General features: G+C 37.9%; 1 protein-coding gene across 2 annotated transcripts in view; it reads left to right on the top strand.

Moving 5' to 3' along the window:
* Positions 1 to 821: 821 nt before the first annotated feature.
* The window catches only part of Clint1 (clathrin interactor 1), a 59,582-nt gene continuing 37,324 nt past the window's right edge, over positions 822 to 23,079 (top strand). Inside the window, exon 1 of one of the 2 annotated variants that reach the window (XM_013508832.1) lies at positions 822 to 1,050. In XM_013508832.1, the coding sequence (XP_013364286.1) occupies positions 1,010 to 1,050 (41 nt within the window). In that variant the 5' untranslated portion in view covers positions 822 to 1,009. The remainder of the gene's footprint in view (positions 1,051 to 23,079) is intronic. The other variant, XM_005376244.2, reaches the window with a different exon arrangement.

Raw genomic sequence — 23,079 nt, 5'->3', positions numbered from 1 at the left:
GAAAAGAACTATAACATTTAAGGAGACGGACTACACGAAATTTAAGATTACTTGAATTTTTTTCATTAGCATGGATAGAATTGAATAAATGAAAAAGGAAGGGATGACAATCATTGCAATGAAACCCTGGAAGTGCATATACTTAGGCTTTAAAACTATAAATCTGCACATACTAATATTTTTAAATAAAGATTTTAAAAACTAAAAACAAAGAATATAAACCTGCCGAGTTTGTGTGTCACATATAAAATACATATGTAACTGTATGTGTGTATATATACAACAAATATGTATGTTGATGTGTGCTTTTTAGTTTCCCATATAGTTTGAACTGAGTTTCAAAGCTTATAATAAAGTTGTTAATACAGGTACTAAGAAGCGGTCTAAATATAAAACCACTGTATCACAGAATTAGAATATAACTTCTTCAATACACAGGAGTGGAAAATAAGGCTCAGAAATGTAAATTCTTTTGGACATTTGTACGCAAATACTGCAAGATATCTGTTAATGAGGAATACCGTACAAATGACCACTACACTTCTGTATAATCATTAATAATACATTTTAAAGGAATAAATATGGCTAGATATTACAGCCGTACTTCTGAAATTTGAGCGTCACCACAGTCACCTGCAGAGTTTGTTGCAGCGCCGACCACTGGACCCTAAGGGGGAGTTTCTGGTTCCGCAGGTCTGAGGTAATGGAGAAAGACCCTCGCGACCTCGCCTTCCCTCACGCCACTTGCGCAAAGAAAACTACAAGTCCCAGCGTGCCTCGTGCGCGGGTGGAAAGGCGGGCACTTCCGGTCTACGCAGCGCCTCTGCCGCCACGTCTCGACGTGTCACCGGCGGCGCCGTGGCTGTAGCAAGGGAAGGAGCGGACTGGGGGAGTTCCAGGCGGCGGGCGACGGCAGCGACCCCGGCCCGGACCTGCCCCGGCTCAGAAGTGTTCTGGGGTCCGTGGGAAGCAGGAGAGGGAGGCGGCAGCTCGGCCTGCGTGGGGCAAGATGTTGAACATGTGGAAGGTGCGGGAGCTGGTGGACAAAGCGTGAGTATCGGGGTCGGGGGCGGTGGAGGCCCGCGCCGGCGGGCAGCGGGAGCGCCAGGGGAAGGGCAGCCGGCCTTGAGCGCAGGGTCGCCCGCGTCACGCCCCCCGGCGCGGCCGGTCTCATCATGGCGGCGGCGGCTCCTTCCCTGGCCTGGGCCTTCGTCCCACTGGCGAGGCTGCGTGGGGACCGCTCCCCGCTTGCAGACGTCCTCTTTGCCCGATTCTGCCCTGGCCAGCACTTGCTGCTCTTTCCCCTGCCCCGACCCCTGGGCGCGGACGCTGTTGCTGGAGGAGGGGGCGGGTGGTCCGCACTTGGGTCACTGCCCTGGCGGGAGGGAGGGCTGTCTTGGCTCCCAGCGGTGGGCTCTGCCTCCCGGGCAGTCGCGGCGGTGTGGGCGCCGGGGATGCGGGGCACGGGCCCTCCGCGCCCCCCAGGCTTCCGTAGAGAGAGAGGCTTTAGTCCTGATGGGAGTGGAGGGCCGTGTCTCTTCCCTGACCCTAAGCGTTGGAGCGGACGGTAGGTCTAACAAGTAGCCGCTGTGGTCAGGACAAAGTTACTGGACAGGAGACCGAGACTTACTTAACCGTTGCGTTCCTACCACCGGTGAAAGTGGATCACCGTATGCAATAACTTGTGATTTGTTTTTTCTGCAAGTTTTCCGCTGCACTTTGTTTAAGGTGGGCCACTTCTTCCGTTTTAGACATCAAGAGAAATTTCTCCTAAAGAGGAAGCTCTCCTAGGTTTATATCCTGGTGACCCGCTTTTAACTTCCCCGATAGTGGGACCGGTGCTTCGTTGGCTCTTTTGAGGCTGAAATAACGTTAGTGTCTTACTACAGTAGGAAAATGGTAACATTTGAATTTAGTATATCAGTAAGATCTTCTAAGTCAGCAGGAAGTAAAGTTTAAGAATTTAACCAGTCTGTCTTCTTCCTTTTGGGTTTTAGTGATTATGCAATAAGGGCAGTGAGAAAAACAGTTCATTTGTGCCTGAGTTCCATCTCCCGCTGAAGGAGACACACACATACACACATACACCAACTGACTCCAAGTTTGGAAAGGAATAAAAAAAGAATAAGGGCTGGAGGTATTGTTCAGTGTGAAGGTCCTGGGTTCCGTCCCAGTACTGAAGGGAAGAGGGGACTGACTCCCAAGTTTGAAAAGTGATTTATTTGCTTTAATAACTTTCCTTTGCAACTATTCGTTTGAACATTATTGTGCCTTCAGGTAATTGTTTTGAGCTGTTTTGCAAGTTGTATATCGACTGTTTTTGCTTAACAAAGATACAACTGATTTTTTTCCAGGTACATTGGTTGTCTAATATATTGTATAAAGAGTATAATATAACTTGCAGTTTTAAAAGTAAAAAAGTCTGTATAAAATTACTTCATAACATCTAAGTCAGGTTAGAGGAAAGAGACAACATTTAGTAACACCTTGTCTTAGAGGACTGTATTTGTGGTACTTAAAAATTTAGAGTGTATTTTTCAGAAGACAGAAATCTAGGCAGTATTCCTGCTTACTGTGTTTCTTGCAAATTTGTGTCATCACCATGTTAGTAATTTTTTGAGCATTCAGGTTAAATTTGCCGTGCAAATAGGATGAGATTATTTAATTTTTATCTTTACTTAGGATTTAATTTTTGTCTTTCCCTGGCAGAAAGGGAGAAATTTTCCCCCAGAAATGTAACTGTATTACAGAATCATGTATTATAGCGGTGCGTGCACGTTAAAATCCCGAATGGAAGTGAAGTTGCGCCACAGAATGACTGCTTTATCAGAGGGCTAAAATGATGAGGGGATTGGCCAGTGAGCAAACAGTGAAGTGACTAACAATTGCTGTGACAGCTGTGTGAATAGAACGATGTAATGCCCACGATTAGGGAGTTTGGAGGTAGGAGTTCAAGTTCTGACACTGCTTTAGATTGGGCTAGGATAAAACTTTCTGCTTTTAATGGGTATTTGAATAAATGAGTTTCGCCAAGGAAAAATAATTTGAACTAGAATTTCATATCAGATAAATTTTGTCAAGAGACAGTCTAGGCTGAAAAGGGAAAGTATTTTTTAAAATGGTATTCAGGGCTGGAGATACACCTCAGGGGTAGAGTGCTTGCCTGACACTCAGGTCCCTGGGATTTATCTCAAGGCACTGCAAAAACAAAAAGCAATCAATAAGTGTCATATTTAAATGTTTTAGCAATAAATAAATACAGCCATGACTCAGGCAAACTAGGATTTTAGTGTGTTTACCTACTCATTGTGACTCACTTCAAAAAGAAAAAGGTACTCTTTCAAAATGTTTTCCTGGGGTCACTCTTAGAGTCATCGTGGTAGCAGTGCTTATATATAATGATACGCTTCAGGTACTGACCTTTGCGATCTTAAAGACTTTTTGGAAGGTAGGGGATATTTTCTGCAAGTGTTGCACCTCCTGGTGATATTAAATGGATCTACTTTGGAAAACATTATGGAACTGAGGGAAAGCAGATAAACTCCCAGGGTAGTCAGAGTGTGGGGTACCAGCTTCCTCCCACTCATAGTCAATTTGCATAAAAGGCAACTGTGGCAGGAAAGGATAAATGGCACCACTCCTACCAGCCAGGGCTGGCTTGACTGTTGTCATCTCATGACCTGCCTTGCTTTATTTGAAGTTGTAATAAAATTGGACGTGTTTATATTTGTCACCCCACATATGATATAAATTGAAAGCTGCTGCAATATAGTATTTTCTTTGCAAGTATGCAGAATATGGAGGTGACCTGTTAGTTGTAGATCAAGACTGTTACTTATTGTGAAAGTGCAACTAGCCCTTCTCTTTGCTTATAGGGATTAATATTAATGGTCAGTGTATTTCATCAGTGACCTTTTTTACAATGATGATTCTAACAGCTCTGGCTAAGGTCCTCAGCAGCTGCTATAAAAACTGTCTTTTAAGTTATTCTATGAATCATAGCTTGCATTTTTCTTCCGTTATTTTGCTTGTTTTGGTTTCCAGATGTTCAGATAGTATAATAGAGCTATAGAAACTACTGTTTTAGTCTAACCGACCCTAAAGGGAGAAGCTTGCTTTTCTTCCTTTTTTTCAGTAACACTGGGATTGAACACAAGGCCTTCACACTGAGCTACATCCCCAGCCCTTCACCCCTTTTAAAATTTTTTATTTTGAGACATGGGGTAAGACCATGGCCAAGCTCAGCTTGAATTTGGGATCCTCCTGCCTCAGCCTCCCAGAGTGCTGGGATTACAGACATGCTACACCATGTCAAGCAAGAAACTCATTTTTAAAGAGAATAGTTTAATTCTTTCAACAGATAATACATTTTTTAAATTTTATACATTAGTAATACATTTTCTGAACTTGAAAAATGTAATACCTATCTTCAGCAATATCTGCTACTATAAATATGTGGCAACATAAACATACTGATGGTTTTGCCTTTTTTTTTTTCTTTTTGTAGTCCTTCCCCGCTTATATTCCCTATCTTACCAGTAAATCTCTGTTCCGTTTACTTCTTGGAACTTGAAAGCAAAAATAGTAAGATTGTCAGCTTTCTGGCCTTCTCAGATCAACTTTTCTCTGAACCAGTTGAGGTAGTGCTTAAAGCTAAAACAATGAACTAATCATTATTCTTTTCTTCTGAAACTGGACACAAGTAGACCTTAAGAATTTGATTCCAAATAAAGATGAGTTTAGTTTTATCTTCTCCCAGCATTTCTTGGGAGTGATTTTCTGTAGCTTAAAATAGTATATTTAATACTACTGTCAAGGTGCCTTTTGAAAATACTCAGCGGCCTCTTGTGTTTTCCCATGCCCTTTAGTGTTAGTTTACAAGTAGTTTTTCATCTGCTTTTTGATAAGTCCATTAAAAGTACTTGGCCTTTTTTAAAGTACCATTTAATAGTACTCCTAGTTTTCACAGTATAGCTGTAGCTTTGAATCATCTTATGTACTCCTGTTTATTTTCCTTTTTATTTATAATATTTAATAGTTGCTTTAAGAGAAAAGAAATATCTAGGTAGTTTAAATACCTTTTAAAATTTCAGTCTTATGGAAGTACTATAGTTTTGTGTTTCATATTTAGATCTGTCATCTAGCTAGAATTTACTTCATTGTTGCTAAGTTGCCTGGGTTGGCCTCAGACATTTGATCCTCCTGCCTTAGCCTCCCAGAGGTGCTGGGATTGTAGGTGCACATCAACACCCCTGGCTTTTTTTTTTTTTTTTTTTTTTTCCTAATGCTGAAACTCAAACCCAGGACCTCCTTAGTAGGCAAGCACTCTTCAGCTAAACTACACCTCCAGTTTTCTTTATTGTTTTGGCCGTACTAGGGATTGAACCTAGCGGAGCTCTTCCACTGAACTACATTCCCCAGCCTCTTTTATTTGTTACTTTCCTACAGGGTTTTACAACGTTATTGCCCAAGGAACTTTCTGTCCTTGTACGTCAGCCTTCCAAGTAACTGAAGTTACAGATAAGCCCCATCACACCTGGCAGTAACTGTTTTGTTTGTTTGTTTTTTATTTATTTTGTTAATAACTATTTTCTTTTTATATTTTTTTCTCTTTTTTTAAGGTGTCAATTCCTATGAATGTTCCTTGTTTGACTTAATTATATATGTTTCTCTCTGCATTTTTATAATGTGCTAGCCAAATACACTTCCCCATCATACCTAGGTACCTCTAGGTGGTATGTCATGGATCTGGGGAGCTATTAGTGGGTCAGAGATAAGAAATGGAATGAAATCTTAGGTTGACTACTAAGAAAAAGTGGTCTTGACACGTTGCTATCTCTGAATTTCTTTGTCTATAAGAGGTGATGCTACTTATTTTATAGGCTCATGAGAATTAAATGTGAAAACCTTGTTACACTAACATACAATAAACTCTTGGAACATCAATTATTACTGTGTTACACACAAAATAATCTAGGCTATCTAGAAAGATCAAAGGAATACAGTGTTTGAAAAAATATATTGTCACACTAAATAATTTTAACATATGTAAGAACTATCTTACTCCATGAAGTCATGTTCAGTGAGCGTTCTCCTAAAACTCTTCAAATGAATAGACAGTTTAAGAAAGCTTAAATACCTCTTTTGTGTGTACCTTGTTTTTACTAAGTCATAAATGCTTTTACTTTAATATTATAAAGAATATTGCACAAATACTCTCTCAAAGGACATGTTGAGGAATACAATCTTCAGAAAGATATACTGCAGTTTCCATCTGCCAGCTATAATATTTCATTTAGCTTGTTTTGTATATCAAGATATTAAAGATACTATGAATGTAAAATATTTCTTCCAAAACGTGAAAAGACCTATTTTATGAGTGCAAATTGGAACTGAGAATTTGACTGGGCAATATTAAGAAAAAGAACGTTCATTCAGTATTGGAGGTACATGGTAGTGAATGTACCTGTCTTCGAAGCAAAGAATCCTCTAAAATATGTGGTACCAAATTCATGGTCTTCGACAGTAAACAGTATTCCTCATACTGTGAACGGGAAAGCACATTCCAGAAATGGCCCACTGGCTGTGAAAATTACTTGCCCAAATTGGCAGGAAGATCTTTTGGCTTATCAGGCAGGCCCTGTTGCTTAAATAAATACAAATAAACTCATAAATTTCTGACTTTTGGGTAGATTGAGCCAATAAATTATAAATATAAGTGATTTTGTTAATGTGCAACAAGAGACATGCATGCTTTGTACTTAGTTGAGTTACCCTATTATTATAAAATGTCATCTTTTGATATGAATTTTGTTTAGTTTCTTTGTTGTTTAGTTTCTTAACTTTAGGAGAGTAATGTCTGTATAATTCTAATAGAGATAATTTTTAAAATTTTTACTTTTTATTAGTATATATATTTGTGATACATAATTATATTTATCTTGGGGAATTGCCACATTTACTTATTACATCTTGATCATTCTTAATATAAATAAATTATGTTTTTGTAACTTTTGCACAGACTCAGGATTATGTGGGAAATGAGTATAGTATGCCTTTGTAATATTTTGTTCAAGAATTCTCATCCTGATAGCCTTATACTTTTATAGTAAAAAATAAACTGAAAATTTGTTTTCTTGATTCTTTTCATGCATTTTTAGTAGATCATTAAAGGACAGTGTAAATAAGCATACTTGGCTATTGCTGTATTATTATCCTCACCTCTATATTCATTCGTTGTGATTTTCTTAAAGTGACTTAAGGTTGTATAGATAAAGCTGTGTGTGTTTGAGAGAGGTGGTATTGGAGATCCGGTCCGGGGCTCTTTGCCACTAAGCTTCATTCCCAGCCCTTTTATATTTTTTACTTTGACGCAAGATCTCACTAAGTTGCCTAAGGGGATTTGAACTTGTGATCCACCTGCTTGTGCTTCCTTCAGTGCTAGGGTTACAAGTGTGTGTCACCGTGCCCAGCTTTTTTGTTTGTTTCTATTTGTGGTACTGGAGAGAGAATCCAGGGCCTTACGTACACTAGGCAACAGTCTTAACACTACGTCCCCAGCACTTAAAAAAATTTTTTTTATTTTGAGACAGCATCTAAGTTGCACAGGTTTCTGCCTCAGCCTCCTGAGTAGCTGGGTTACAGGTGTGCACCACCAAACCTGGTTACTACCGTATTACTGCTGGGACCATATACAGTAGGTGATCAGTAAATATTTTTGAATGAATTTCTAAAGTTCGGTAAGTTGGTATTTATTAGAATGGTATCTTTTAAATCTAGACATTTCTAATAATAAAAGCCAGCAGTTACTAAGCATTTGCCATGTGTCAAGTACAGTGATAATTAACTTGATATTCTGACAGGGAAACTTGGAACAGAAAATTTGTGGAACTTGCTACAAGTAACACATTTGGAAAATACTGTAGTCTAGATTTAAATAAAGATGATCTACTTTGGGAACATATATTTAACAGTCTTTACTAATCTTCTACAAGATATTACTTACACAAAAAATTGAGATGGTGGTGCACACCTATATTCCCAGCACTCTGGGGGCTTTAAGTGGGAGGATTGCAAGTTCGAACTCAGCCTGGACAATTTAGTAATTTAGCAAGACCCGTCGCAAAATAAAAACAGGACTGGGGTTGTAGCTTAGTGTGGAGCCCCTGGGTTCAATCCCCCAGTACCACACATACGCACATAAGATGGAGTCATATCTCATCATAAAGTTGAATTACTAGTGTATGTCTTAAGGAATTTGAAGATTACTTGGAAAAAGTTTGTAGTATTTAAAATTGAGAAACAGATTTGGAGATTTACCCCTACCAAGGAAGAGCCTTACTAAACTCTTGCAGTGCTCTAAATAATATCTGTAAATTAGATGATCCTCAGTGAAAGGAGAGCAAACAGGTATCTCTGTAGGGGGAAAAAAAATTAACTATTGACTTTCTTATCCCTGAAACACAGTTCCCAGTTTTCACAGTTTAAAGGAAAAGAGGTAATTTGTTCATAGTTTAAAGGAATTCAATCTGTTTTAAGTTGGCTGCAAGGCAGAAACATGCCAAAAGGGTATGGAAGAGCAGAACTGCTTAGTTCGTAGGGGTTGAGAAGCAGAGCATAAAGAAAGTGGCAGAGCTGAAGGAGTGAGGGACCAGAGACCCCAGGGCAGTGCCTCCACGACCCATTCAGACCCACCTAGAAGCATATTCCACCAATTCCCAGGACAGATCACAAAACCTGTGAAGTTGGAATTCCACCCTGACCACCACAAAGGCACTCTTATCAACCCTAGAAAAACATCCTGTTCATGAGCTGTATCACTTACTTCAGAATTGCTGGTCTGTGACCAGTTGAGCTTTATAGTCCTGTCTTTATGTTTTGTTCATCAGATACCCCTCTAGAGCTTGTTATATTAATCTGATTTACGTGTTAATTTCCAATTTTTCTTATCTTCAGAATGGATTATTTAGGAATAATTTGTCTTAGTCTCCTGTGTACTTAAGTACTATGTTTTGGGAATAGTTCATAGATACTTGTTTTAGTTACCTTTTTTGTTGTTGAGACAAAATATCCAGCATCCAGAGTTAAAGAAGGAAGGGTTCTATTTCACTCACAGTTTGTAGAGGTTTCAGTTCATAGTTGGCTGGTTCCAAGGCAGGGTGGTGTGCTATAGAAGAAACAGTTCATGGCAGGCAGGAGGCATCAAGGTAGCAAGCAACAGTTGATGAACAATAAGCAAGGACCCTCTTTCTGTCCATTGTATCCTATTTAGGCTGCCCACCCTTAGGGAAGGTAGCACTCACACCCAGGGAGGGGCAGCCTTAATCCTAGCATCACACCATGAATCAATCCCAGGATCACGTTCTTGATTCCAGCTGCACATACCCTAGATCCAGCCACCTCTGAAAAGCCCCACCTGTGAGTGCATGAGGCTTTGAGGAGACATCTAGATACAAGCCATAGCAATACTTAAATGTTACACAGTAACCTAAAAATACATTATTGATGTCCTTATTAATCTTGGCCATTCTTTGTAAAGGTCCTTTAAATGAGTGCTTATTAAATGTCTACTAGAAGCCTTCTAGACTACTATAAAATGTGAAACAGCTTTTAGAATTCCAGTGAGCAGTTTATGGTAGATGCACATGAAAAGCGCAGAGAATATAAAAAGAATGATCCAGAATGATATATCTGACTTTAGAGATGGTAAATACTGTAGAAATTTAGAGAATGAGAAAAATAAGGCTGGGCAAAATCATCACAAAGAAGATCCTGGTATTTATGTATTCTTTTTGATTTTTTTGAGACAGGGACTTACTATGTAGTTCAGGCTGGCCTCGAATGCAGTACTTAGCCTAGGGTGGCCTCGAACTCCCAGCAGTCCTTCCATCTCAGCCTCCCAAAGTGCTAGGATTACAGGTGTTTACCACCATACTAGGCTGATCCTGATGTTTAAAATACGAGTATTTGCTGAGAGGAAGATGAAGCCAAAAAAAGTATTAAACATAGAGTGAATATGTCTATTAAGAAAGAATAGTCTTTATTCTATCCTAAATTAGATGTTTCTTTGCTATTTTTTTTTTAACTTGAGAAAATACAAGGTTTCTAAATTTTCAATAGAAAGGTTCTGAAACGATTTCCTTCATGCCTTAATATCAGAAAAGTTGATTCTACTTCTTAGGATTTGATTATGCATCTGAAATTAATCACTAGTGAAAATGAAACTAACTTAATTTGAGCATAATGTCAAGTATTCAAGTTGACAAAGGTAGTATCCCAGTCTTAAAACTGTTGAGGTACAGGGTTTCTTGCATCATTTTGTTCGGATTTTTTTTGGAATTACACACATTCAATTAGTGTTTGATACTTTGCAGTGTTTCTGAAATGACTCACACAGAAATGAAAAAAATACATGATACAGTAAAATTGGACAGTATGAGGAGTTTGTGGGAATGGTGGTACATGCCTATAATCCCAGCACTTGGTAGGCTGAAGCAGGAGAATTACCTGAGTTTGAGCCCAGCCTGGACTATGTAGTGAGTCTATAGTGAGACCATTTCAAAAACAAAAAGCAAAACAACAAAAAAGAGTTTGTGTCTACAAACATATTTTTCTTAAGAGCAGGAAAATTTATTAGAGAATAGGAATAGCTCTTGAGAAATAGGAGTAGTCCCAAATGGCTTGCCCCCAAACGTAATTTTCAGGATGTCTCATTTTATCATTCTGTAGAAAGATTGTGTGACTTTTTTAAAGGTGTTCTGATTTCAGTACTTTCAGATTTTCCTTGTGAAGAGGTAAGATATGCATATTGTGAACTATCTTAACAGTGTTTTAACTAGGAGACTGCATAAGTAAAAAGATAGCTAGCTGAGTGTGTCATAGTTGAATAAATTTCTTTGGATTTGGTTTTTTTTTTTTTTTTTTTAATCTTTCAGTTACTTATTTTTGAGTGCTGGTATTGAACCCTGGGCTTTTCCACTGAGCTACATCCTTAGCCCTTTTTTTTATTTTTTTGTTTTGAAACAGGGTCTCTTAAGTTGTTAAGTTACCCAGGCTGGATTCAAACTTGTGATCCTATAGCAGTTTTATTTTTATGTTTTTGGTTTTTTTGGTTTTTGGTTTTTCTCCGGTACGGGGAACCAAACTCATGACCTTGTGCTTGCCAGGCAGGCGCTTTGCCGCTGAGCTAAATCCCCAGGCCCCAGCAGTTTTATTTTTAAATGAGGATTATGGGCATATTGGAAGGGAGATATGACTCAAGATACTTCATCTAAGTGTGTTCTATAAAATAAGGACAGAAGGGCCAGGGATTATAGCTCAGCACAACAGTGGCTGCCTGGCAAGCGCAAGGCCTTGAGTTCAATTCCTGGTACCAAAATAGATAAATAAGTAAATTAATTAATTAGTTAAATGAAATGAGAGTTTGCCTTTTGGAACTGTTAAAAGAATTAAATGAACTTGTGAAGACTACCATTCTACACTGTATACATTTTTGTTCTGGTTTTTTTTTTTTTTTAGTTTTGTCGTTTTGAGACAGCTTCAAAAGTTGTGATCCAAAAGTAAAACATTATAAAGGAACAAAGATTATTTTTCAGGTTAGTTCTAATAGGAATTCAAAATTTGCAATATGTTTTTATAAAATGTTAGGTTCTCTAACAGTAAAATTTTTAGTATTAAAATTATTTTAATGGCTGCTTTATTATGCCTGTAAAAATTAGAATTGAGGTCTGTAGTGCAAATAAAATTCTTATATGTAGTCTTTTTCAATTTAATTAATTAAGTTTGGTTTTTTTGGTACAAGGTCTTGCAGTATAGTCCAGGTCAATCGTGCACTTGCTAAGTAATCCAGGCTGGCTTCAGACTTACTTTTTTCTTCCTCAGCCTGGGATTACAGGCAAGCAGCACCAAATCCTGCTCTGCGCATTTTTAATACTTTGGATGTTTGGTCTGGTTGTGAAACCAGTTTAACATACGATACTTCTGGTCAGGAAAAATATCACACTGACCGTGTGTGTGTGTGTGTGTGTGTGTGTGTGTGTGTGTGTGTTTGTGTGTGTGTGTGGACACGCGCACACGCGTGCTACAATCCATTAACACAAGGCCTTTAAACAGAGTTAAATCTTCAGTCCCTTTTAAGTTACTGTGAGACAAGCTTTTACCGGTTGCCTCGGTTGGTCTCAGACTTGTGATCCTCTACCTCAGCTGCCCAAAGTTCTTGGTAAGGCCTCCACTCCTGGCTGTTCTTTCTGTTTTAAAACAAAATCAGTGTACAGTACTAAAAAGTAAGTAACCTGGCAAGTGTCTTTATTCCAGTAAGAGTCACAGTACGCAAAATTAACCACTTTATAGCATTGGAAATACATTTAGTATATCCACGGTGTTTTGGAAGAAAAAAGGGTTTTAAAAACTTTGTTTTGAAATTCAAGTTGAGAGAATAGTAGAGGGCATTCATATGCCTTCCGTCCATATTTAACAGTTTTCACATATTTGCTTATCATTCTTCCCCTTTATGTGTACACGCATGCACATGTACTCTGAGTCATTTGAAAGTAGGTTACAGAACCGGTCATGCTGCTATTGTGTACTTCTATAATCCCACCTGCTGGGTAGGACAGGAAGATCACAATTTCAAGGCCAGGCTGGGCATTTCAGCAAGATCCTATCTAAAAAAATTAATTTAGAAATGGCTGGGGCTATAGCTCATTGGTAGAACTTTTACCATGCATGGACTCTGGAGTTGTTACCATCACCGAAAAAGAAAAACAAAGTACGTTAGATACATCATTTGTCATTTGCTTCAATACTTGAGTCTTCATTTCCTAAGAAAAGGATTATTTATTTACAGAAAAGAAGGTAAGGCCATAATAAGTAAAGTTACGAAATTCAGAAAATTTAACACTAAATCAAATTTCTACTTCCTGCAGTCCATATTCCAGTTTTGTGTATGGGCCCATTGCAGTACAGCAGTTCATCCAGGACCATAAATTGTATTTTAATTGTCATGACTCTTTAATCGCCTGTGATGAACAGTTCCTCTGCCTTTCATGGAATACACAGTTTAGAAAATCTCAAGCCATTTATTTTATAGAATAATCTTCAGTTTAGTTTTAGCTGATCTTTCCTGAGGTTATACATTAAATGCTGTTGTTTGCTTTTCAGGAGGAAGACAGTGTCTATGTGGTCCTCATTGGTGATGTTAATTTTGAACACTCAGTCAAGGTGTTGGCTAGCTCTTTTAATCTGTAGTTACTGCTTTTCTGATTGCGGCTAATACACAAACTTGGGTGACCCTCTGAGTCTTTTCCTCACTGTACTGTCACCCCCTAGATTTAACGTCTACAGGTGCTTCTTACTTAAACTAATCTTTACCATGGTGATTCCCTCCCCCCATTTGATCAGTTTCCCCATATTTATCAGTACTACAGACAAAGTTCTTCCCTGCATGGGCTTTCACTTTCTTCCATAGGTTATAATCCAGTTGTCACGGATTTTCCTAGTGGAAGGTCCATAAATTTAGCGTTCGTGTCTTTTTTCTTAAAGTGGTATTATACTGTATTTTCAGCATATCAGCCCCAAATTAGCCATTTCTCCAAGGACCTCTGCTTTTGGTTCCTTTTAGTGGTGAGGCAGAGTTTTAAGACAGATATTACAAACTGAGTGTGTTGGTGGGGGTGCCCATCTGTTCCTAGCACTCTGGGAGGCAGAAGTTGAAGGATTACAGTTTGAGCTCAGCTAGAGTAATTTAGCAAGACCCTGTCTCAAAATAAAAAAGGGCTGATGATATAGCTCATTGAAAAGACCTGGGTTCAATCCCCAGCATCACCCTCCTCCATAAAAAAAGAGATTATATAGAAAGATTTTGTCATTGTTAAATTATTGGTAGAATTTTTTACTATCAGGATCACCTCATAATTCAGAGAGTTGGCATATGGGACAAAGAGCTTTTTGGAAATGTGTTATTTTTCCAAATAAAAATTGTGGATAATTAAAGTTGAGAGTTTCGTTTTGTTTTGTTTGAGATAGAGTCTCCCTATTTAGCTCAGGCTGTATTTGAACCCACTCCCTAGCCCAGTCTGGCCTTAGGGGATCCTCCTGACTCGGTGTCCTAAGAGCTGGGATTACAAACTTGTGTCACCACACCTGAGGTTTTTTTTTTTTCAATTACATTTTTAAATCTTAAAACAAATTTATAAAGAAGACAAGATACGTCTTTTCTTGCCATTTTTTCACCTCTAGCAATGTAATTTGCTTTCCTGAGATCAATTAAGCATGAGCAGACAAAATCAAAATATATTTTTTCTGATTATGTCAATAGAATGCTCTCATAGAACGTATTCTTCCTAATGGCATTTCCTGTGACAAGCTTATGCCTGTAATTCACATACTTTTGCTGTATTGCAAACTCATTTGGCTTTTGAATTGTTTATACTAGCAGCTGATTACTGAGTAATTTAAGAGTCTCAATTATGGAAGCACTAGTCTAATTAGAACCCAGGGTGTTGGCACTTTATTTAGCAAACTGAAGTGTAAGATACTTAACGTTTGTGAAATTTGTAGAAATAGTGTGGCAGGTTAATGACTAGTTAACCTAAGGGTGTATCTCTTTTCTTCTCATCTTGTCTCATCTTGTCTCTCTCTCTCAGTGGTACTGGGGATTGAACTCAGGGCCTTTGCACTGAGGTGCATTCCCAGCCTTTTTTTTTTTTTTTTTGGTGAGACAGAGTCTCAATTGACCAAGCTAGGTTTGAACTTGCAGTCTTCCTGACTAAGCCTCCCAGAGTGCTGGTTACGTGCTACCAGTCCAGTTGAGGAAATGTGTCTTAAGTGTGGAGTTAATGCCTGCTTTAACTTCTAATCAAATATATAACTTATTTTGAATATGAAATTCTTCTGACTTAAATTGGGGGAAAAACTTGCCATAAGTTGAAAACAGCATTTTTCCAGTAGTTAAAAAATTATGTATACAAAGAAGCTGAAAAACTATACAGTTTTAAATAATTAAATACCTTCTTCATTTAAACGTTAAGAGTAGAGGAGTTTGAGAAATGTGCTGGAGATATAATATTAGTTTGGAATTTTTGCTCTTCTGAGACAGGATCTTACTATGTAGTTCAGGCTGGCCTTGAACTCACTGTGCAGCGTAACGTAGCCTTGAACGCCCACTGATCCTGTACCTCAATCTCCCAAATACTGCCATTAAGCGTCACCACATCAGCTGGGTTTGAATTTAATGTGTGTAATGTCTCTAGCCATCTCAAGACTTACAAAGAGTAATGTGAAAATAGTGACATAAATTGACATTTATTTTAGACATTACAGTTCTCAAGTATGAGTTTTTAGAATATAGGATGATAACATTTAGTTGATAAGTTCAATTACATTTTTGTATGTGTTGCTGAGAATTGAACTCAGAGCCTCACACATGCAAGACGGGTGCCCTACCACTGAACCATATCCCCAGCTCTTAAAATGTATTCTTAGTGGTTATATAATCTTTGATAAGAAGACCTGTAAAGAAAGCAGATAGAAGTACACAGTGATTAATAGAGCTATTTAAATAGAGTGGCCAGAGGAAGATGTGTCATCTACATGAAGACTAAAAAGTAAAGTCTAGAGAGTAGAGGAAAGTACTCCAAGGAGAGGGTATTATGGAATGAGCAAGGAGCCTCACCAGAGAAACAGTAGGTGAAAAAGAACAGTGATTTGGTAAAGCATGGAGTTTGGATTTGTAATAAGTGTCATAAGCACCTGGAGAGGAATTTTGATAAATAAGGGGGAAATGACCCCACTTACATACCTTAATCTTTTTTGCTGAGTTGGATAAAGGTTTGTAGGGCAGAACAAGACTAAGTAAAAATATGATTTTAGAATAATTAGAAACATGATTGGTGGAGTCTTAATTGCCTGAGGTCAAGTCCTGAAGTCCCAAGCACATTACAATGGTTGTGTGACCTTGAGTGAGATACAGGACCTTCTTCCTCATCTGTCAAATCAAGGTAATGTTAATACTCTGAGTTGTTTGGAGGATTAAATTCTAAATGGTTTAAGATAGCGTCTGACCCATTAGCATTATATGTTTTAAAAACCCAGTGCACCCATAGTGGTTTCACACATAAGTAATCCCCGAACTCTGGGAAGCTAACCCTGGAGAATTACAAATTCAAGCCCAGCCCAGGCAATTTAGCGAGACCATGTCTCAAAAAATAAAAAGAACTAGAGATTTAGCTCAGTATGAAGGCTCTAGGTTCAGTTGCCATTACAGTACAGTTTTGTTTTTGTACTCATTATTGAACCCAGGGTTCTCACATAGGAACATAGGACTACATCCCCCATTCTTTTTTTTTTTTTTTTTGGTACTGGGAATTGGTAAAAAATTTTTTTTGTTTTTATTTTGGGACAGGGTCTTACTGAGTTGCCCAGGCTGGCCTTGAACTTGTAATCCTTTTGCCTCAGCCTCTCATTAGAGTGCTAGAATTAACAGCTGTGCCACCGTATCTGGTTCCTTTCCTCTTCCTTGCCTCTGTATCCTCTCTGATGATTCCAATTCCTGATGAACTTGTGACGGTCCTAAATCACCTCTTTCTCTTTGGCTCCCATCTACAGATATTTTAGGGATTGAAGAGACATTCAAACCAAACTCTTAGTGCTTTTCCTTTACCTTATGCCAGTTAACTATGACAGATCTTGGGATGGAACCAAAGAAATTCTAAAACTAGCTGCCTAAGCAGCTTTCTTAACATTCAGACTCAGGAACATTGGACAAGTCAGCCCTTTTCTGCGTTCTCTTTGTTCTTTTACTCCCATATCAACAGTTTTTCAGGAGCTTCCTCCTTGACAGGCAGTTGTATAGTCTGTTTTTTTTTTTCTGTGTTTCATTTCCCATTGTATCTTCATTTCTTTCCTGTTATGGTTTAGAACTAAACTGTACTCCCTCAAAGTCTCTGTGTTCAGAAATGGGGCCTGGTTGGAAGATGTGAAAGGATATATTCTTACCTTTGGCTCCTCCCTTTATGTGTGTATCCTAGTTACTTTGTTGCTGAGACAAAATACTTGACACCCAAAGTTCAAGGAGGAAAGATTTATTTATCTCACAGTTTGTAGAAGTTTGAGACCATAATCAGCTGGCCCCAAGGCAGGGTAGATGGCATTGCAGAGGAGAACCAGTTCTTGGCTCACGGAAGATAGCAAAAGCAACAAGGCATGCCCACAGCTCTTTGTATATCTTATCCAGGTTACTGAGGGTAGGGAGCACTCACACCTTTAATCCTAGTGCCCTTGAGCCAGTCTCAGTGCAACACACTCTAAATCCAGCCACCTCTGAAAAAGCCCCACCTATGACTACATGAGGTTTTAGGGAGACATCTGGATGCAAGCCATAACACTATGCTTCCTGGCTGCCGTGAGTTGAGCAGTTTTCCTCTACCATGCCATTCTACCATGTCATTTTGCCTTGGAGCCACCCACCCTTGGACTGAACATTCAGACTGAGCCAAAATAAAGCACTCCTTTAATTTATGGGGTTCAGGGATAAGTGACTGATACAGAATATTGGTATCAAAGAAGTGGAGCTGTTGCTGTGACTGTACCTGACCATGTAGTTTAGAAGCCTTTGGAACTGGTTTGCAGAAGTTTGGAAAGGTTTGGAGATGGGGACTAGAGAAGTCTTACAATACTCTAAGCAGAGCCTAATGAGTGGTTCTGTTCAGAATTGAGCAGACCAGATTGCTGATAGGAATATGGACAATAAATAGGAATTTTCAGTTGGTAACAAGTACTCTATTCAAAACCAGACTAGAGTCCCTGTGTGTCATTCTCTGGCAGTAAGTTTGGGTATATTTTGCCCATGTCCTGAATGAAACTTTGCAAAAGACAGATAAAGGGTGATATACCAGTTAATCTGTTGGAGAAGATTTCAGACACCCCAACATTCAGGCTGTGGCATGAGTACTGTTGGTTGCTCTTAGCCAGATTTATAATGAGAGTCAGGGACAAAAGGCAGAGCAGAAAATTTTGAAAAGTTTTGTCCCAGAAGGAATCATGTGTAAAATTGATGCCAAAGGAGTTACTAGCACCATTAAAAAGAAACCAAATGTTTTGTACAGGGACAAGAAGAAAGGTGCCTTGAAGAATCTCAGGAATCAACTATACCCAGCCTTTGCAGCCTCAAGCATGCAAAAATGTAAACCATAGAAAGTAACATTTTATTGTTTAAAAAGCAATTGTCATTTGTAAGAACAATCATTTTCACTCTTGGAACTTGATAAAGCTAATTATAAATTAAGATGTGTATGTACATGTCCCCACTCCCTATGATGAATTTAGTCATTATGTACTGCAGACATGTACTAATAAAAATTTAAAAAGATAATATGGTGGCATGCATATAGAAAATGGAATTTGTATACACTGATGGTGGAAAAGTAGGTTAGTACAGCTTTTATGGAACACAGTGTGGAGAGTCCTTTAAAAAATTAAAAATGGCACTACTGTATTCTACAGTAATCCCACTCGTGAGTACATATCCAAAAGAAGTGGAATCAGTGTGTTATAGAGATAACTGCACTCCCTTGTTTATTGCAGCACTATTCACATTAGCCAAGGTAGAGAAACCTAAGTGCCCTTCAGTGGGTGAGTGGATAAAGAAAACGTACATATATATCCCATGGGATGCTGTCCAGCAATTAAAAAAAAAAATTCTGTCATTTGCTGCAACATAGATGAAACTAGAAGACCTGTTAAATGAAATAAGCCAGACACAAAAAGACAAATAAGACATGATCTCACTCGTGTGTAAAATCTAAAGAGCTGGTCCCATTGAAGTAGAGTGGTGTCTGCCAAAAGATGGGGAGCAGAGGAAATGGGGAGGGACAGAGATTGATCAATGGTAAAAAGTTAGGAGAAATAAATTCTTGGGTACTGTTGCACAGTAGGGTAACTATGGTTATTAGCAATGTTGTGTCAACTATTTGAAAATAGCTAAGAGATTTTGAATGTTTTTACCACAAAGAATTGATAAATGTATATCTTGATGTATATGCTAAGTACTCTGATTTTATTATACAGTGTGTACATGTATCAAAGCATAACACCATACATCAAGATATACAATATTATGCATCAGGAACAGAATAAAAATGAGACAGATACATAAAACAAGCACAGTGGGAATCCAAGATCAGTAGTAAAGAACAACTAAGAAGCTAAAAACAGGTGAGAGTTAAAGCTACTTTAAAGGCTGAAAGCTAACCAAAAGAGGTTAAAAATGTAAAAAGACTAAAGGAAAAGCTGTCCATTAGGTAGAAAATAAAGAAAAAAAACTACTAAAAACAAGAATAATGAGATGAAAAGTATATGCTACCAGTAATATGTGGAGATGCGTGAAGTGCAACAGAAAAAGTTGCTTTTGTTTAACCAGCCTTGCCCATATCTCGCTGTGGATTCCTCAAATAGCACTGACTATCACTCCCTGATAGTATTATTCACAAAACATCGTTTGCAACCACTTTTTTTTTTTTTTTTGGTTTTTCTCCGGTACCAGGAACTGAACTCACGACTTTGTGCTTGCCAGGCAGGCACTTTTGCCGCTGAGCTAAATCCCAGCCCCTTTTTTTTTTTTTTTTTTTTTTTTTTTTTTTGGTTTTTAAAAAATTTTTTTTTTGTTTTAGTTTTTCTCCGGTACCAGGAACCGAACTCACGACCTTGCCAGGCAGGCGCTTTTTGCCGCTGAGCTAAATCCCCAGCCCCGTTTGCAACCACTTTTAAGGAAAATAAAAATGAAAACCTTGAACGTTGCTGAGAAACATAATTTTAAAAAGTCACTGGAAAGCAGAAGTAGTATGGCATTGTGACTGGCATTTCTAGAGAATGGTTTCCAGTTGAAGCACCGTAGCCAAGGGGCTCAGACCCGTGCTGGTAGAACTCACCCTATTGTGCCAAGGTAGTTGGAGGTGATCCCCAGCAGAGTTAAGTCAGGCCAGCCATGGGACAGATCTCTAGCAGATGGAGATGTTTTAATATAGGCACTGTTTTAATGCTCAAGTTTTTTATCATTGTATAATTTTAAAATATTTATTTATTTACTTATTTATTTGTGGTTCTGGTGATTGAACCCAGGGCCTTGTGCACACAAGGATGGAACTCTACCCCTGAGCCACACCCCCGTCCTCCCTACACTTGTCTTTTTTGTTTTGGTACAGGGAATCGACTCAGGGCCTCAAGCTTGTCAGACAGGTGCTGTGCCAATGAGCTACATCCCCAGCTAAGTTTTAAATATTTAAACATATGTACTCTCCTCACCCCACTCTAGTCCAACTATTTTCATGTAATTTTTGTCCTAATTTTTGTCCACAAGCATACATGTTTTTATATAGTTGTTACAAGTGTTCATATAATTTTGCTTCATGAGAGCTTTTTTTCAAGGAATTATCTGGTGTTATCTTCCTCTGCCCATGCTATTGAGACACTGTTTCAAGTACCATTACTGCCACATTTTTAAAGTCCCTTTTCATGCAGTTTTCTTAACCATGCAAGTTATTTTTCCCATTTGCAGCGACAAACACCCTTCTTCCAATCTTTTTTGATGGGAATATCTCACAGGAAAAGAGTGGTAACTCTTCAGTGTGATGAGACTAGCCTAAGTTGAGACATTCTCTGTCAGCTTGCCAGGTTATAATAGCTACAGCACCTGTGCTAGAAAGATAGAAGGGCTTCCACATAAACCATTACAGTGAACGTCCAGACATTTCCTAGTGAAGTATAATGGTTTTTCTTGGAAAGGAAACACCATACAGAAACTGAGTATTACGGCTTTTCTGAAACCCTTTGTTCAGACAGACACATCATGGAGTGAATGAGTGATTGATTGATTCATTGATTGATTTTGATTATACTAGACATTGAACCCAGGGCCCTCACACTGGGCCCTACATCACCAGCCCTTTTTAATTTTTTTATTTTGAGACAGGTTCTTGCTAAGTTGCCCAGGTAAGATTCGAGGTTACGATTCTCTTGTCCTAACCCCCCAAGGCAATGAGATTGCAGGTGTGGGTTACCACACCTGGCTCCCTCTGCTACTTTTGATATTCTTAAATTATTAGTTTCATGCTAGATAATTTTCCTTTTTATTTTAGAAATTTAGAGACTTAATTTTTGCAGTATAATTTGTGGAATCTGTGACTTTAGTAGTTGACACAAATGAGTTAGTTTAGTGAATCCAAAAAAGTTAGAGATGTTTTATTTTTATTAGGTGTCATGTTAGCACCTGAAATTGATTATGAAGGGTAAAGTGCTACTTAAAAATCTAATTTACAGTTGGTGCTTCCACATATTATTAAGGACAGTGAATTTTCAAAGTACCAGTGCTGCTTTACAGTGAGTCAGCAGTTGTGTGGTGCTCCTGTATGAATACATTTTTGTCTTCTATCTGTAGTAATACTCATTTTCAGATCTTTGGCCATTTTTAGGGTTAATTTGTTTTGCTTTGCAATAGAATTCTCTTCCTGAAATTGTAATTTTGCTGTCTGCCTGGGTTTGAGAGGTAACTGGTATGATTTATGACAGTCTGCTTACGAGGCACTCTATTTGTATTTATGTTAAGAACATTCGACCTAAAGATAATAAATAATAAACTAGAAAACTGTATATGCTAAATGCTTTACCTGTATCATTTCATTTGATCTTCATAACAATATTTAGGAATCTTTCAGACAAGGAAATCAGGGCACACACTGGTTGATTTGTTCAGGGATCAAACAGTTGGTACAGGCTAGAAATAAAAATTCAGGCTCTAATCTTAGTAAATTATTGACCAGTTAAAATACATATTACCTTCACAAAATAATCATAAAAAGTGAAGCAGCTTATGAAGAAATATATGAATGTGCAATATTTTCCTTTAGCATAACCTTGAGTTTTGGAATAGTTCCTGGAGTCAAGGCCCATTTTAATGTCTGAAAATAGGATGCTATCAAATGGGTTGTTTTATTTGGTATTGCTAACCACTAAAATTATAAGGAAGGGAAGTAGTTTTACAGTTCTTCCTCCCACAGGTCATAATTCAGTTGTAGATCAGGTTTTTTTTTTGGCTTATCTCATTCATGTAGTTTTTCCTTGCACATCTGTTACATAAATTACTAAACTCATTGAAAACTTGGCCTGCTTAATAGCAATTACGAGGCTGTTACCTTTTGGAAAGAATTAAATAGCAAGCTTTAAGAAGAAATCCCACTACTATTCTGGTTTAAATATTATTTTGTTTTAGATCAATTCCTATTTTTTTAGTATTAAAATAATTATATATAGTTTCTGGTGTTTCCCAAAAGACTGTATTGGACTATAAACATTTAATTACCTTTTATATAAAATGAGTATTTTAGTTTCTGCATCTAATAAGTTTTATATCTTTTGGTGATCAAATTACGTATCCTTTCTACTGTAATACATTGTTTATCATTGGAAACTGAACTTGGAGTTGACTTCCTTAATACTTTCTCATTTAATGTAATAATTTCATGAATTTTACATAAACCATAAAATAATAATAGTTGTGAAATCTTTGGGAAAAAATTCTTAAGATTTATTCTGCTTATTATATTTTAGGATGACTTTATACTAAGTGACAAAACATCAGTTGTGAATCTGAGAAATTTCATCTGTGAGTTTGGTTAGTTTTGTCCCATCCAAACTAATATTGAATCAGTACCTAAAATTTTCCTGAAATACTAGGTAAACTCTTCTGTAAGCAAGAAAACAAGTATTTCTTTAATGCACAAGGTTGAAATCAAAGGATTTTGAAATGCTGACTTTTTGCGGGGAGGGGGTGATGAGAGGATACTAGGGATTGAACCTAGGATCTTCATAATATGTTACATTCCAGCCCATTTTTTATTTTTTGAGTCAGGGTCTCAATAAGTTATCTCAGTTGGGCTCAGACTTAACAGTCCTCCTGCCTCAGCCTCACAGAGTTCTGGGATTACAGGTGTGTGCCACCATGTCTGACTTGTAATACTGATTTTTCTTAGTACATGTTTGCAGGACATAATGATTACATTCATTGTGGGGAGTTGGTACATTTACATAACA

This window comes from Chinchilla lanigera, unplaced genomic scaffold (genome assembly GCF_000276665.1).
Source record: "Chinchilla lanigera isolate Chin_1 unplaced genomic scaffold, ChiLan1.0 scaffold00007, whole genome shotgun sequence".
In the NCBI taxonomy this organism is placed as follows: Eukaryota; Metazoa; Chordata; class Mammalia; order Rodentia; family Chinchillidae; genus Chinchilla; species Chinchilla lanigera.
Note: the sequence above shows the minus strand (reverse complement) of the source record. Positions and strands in the feature narration are given on the sequence as shown.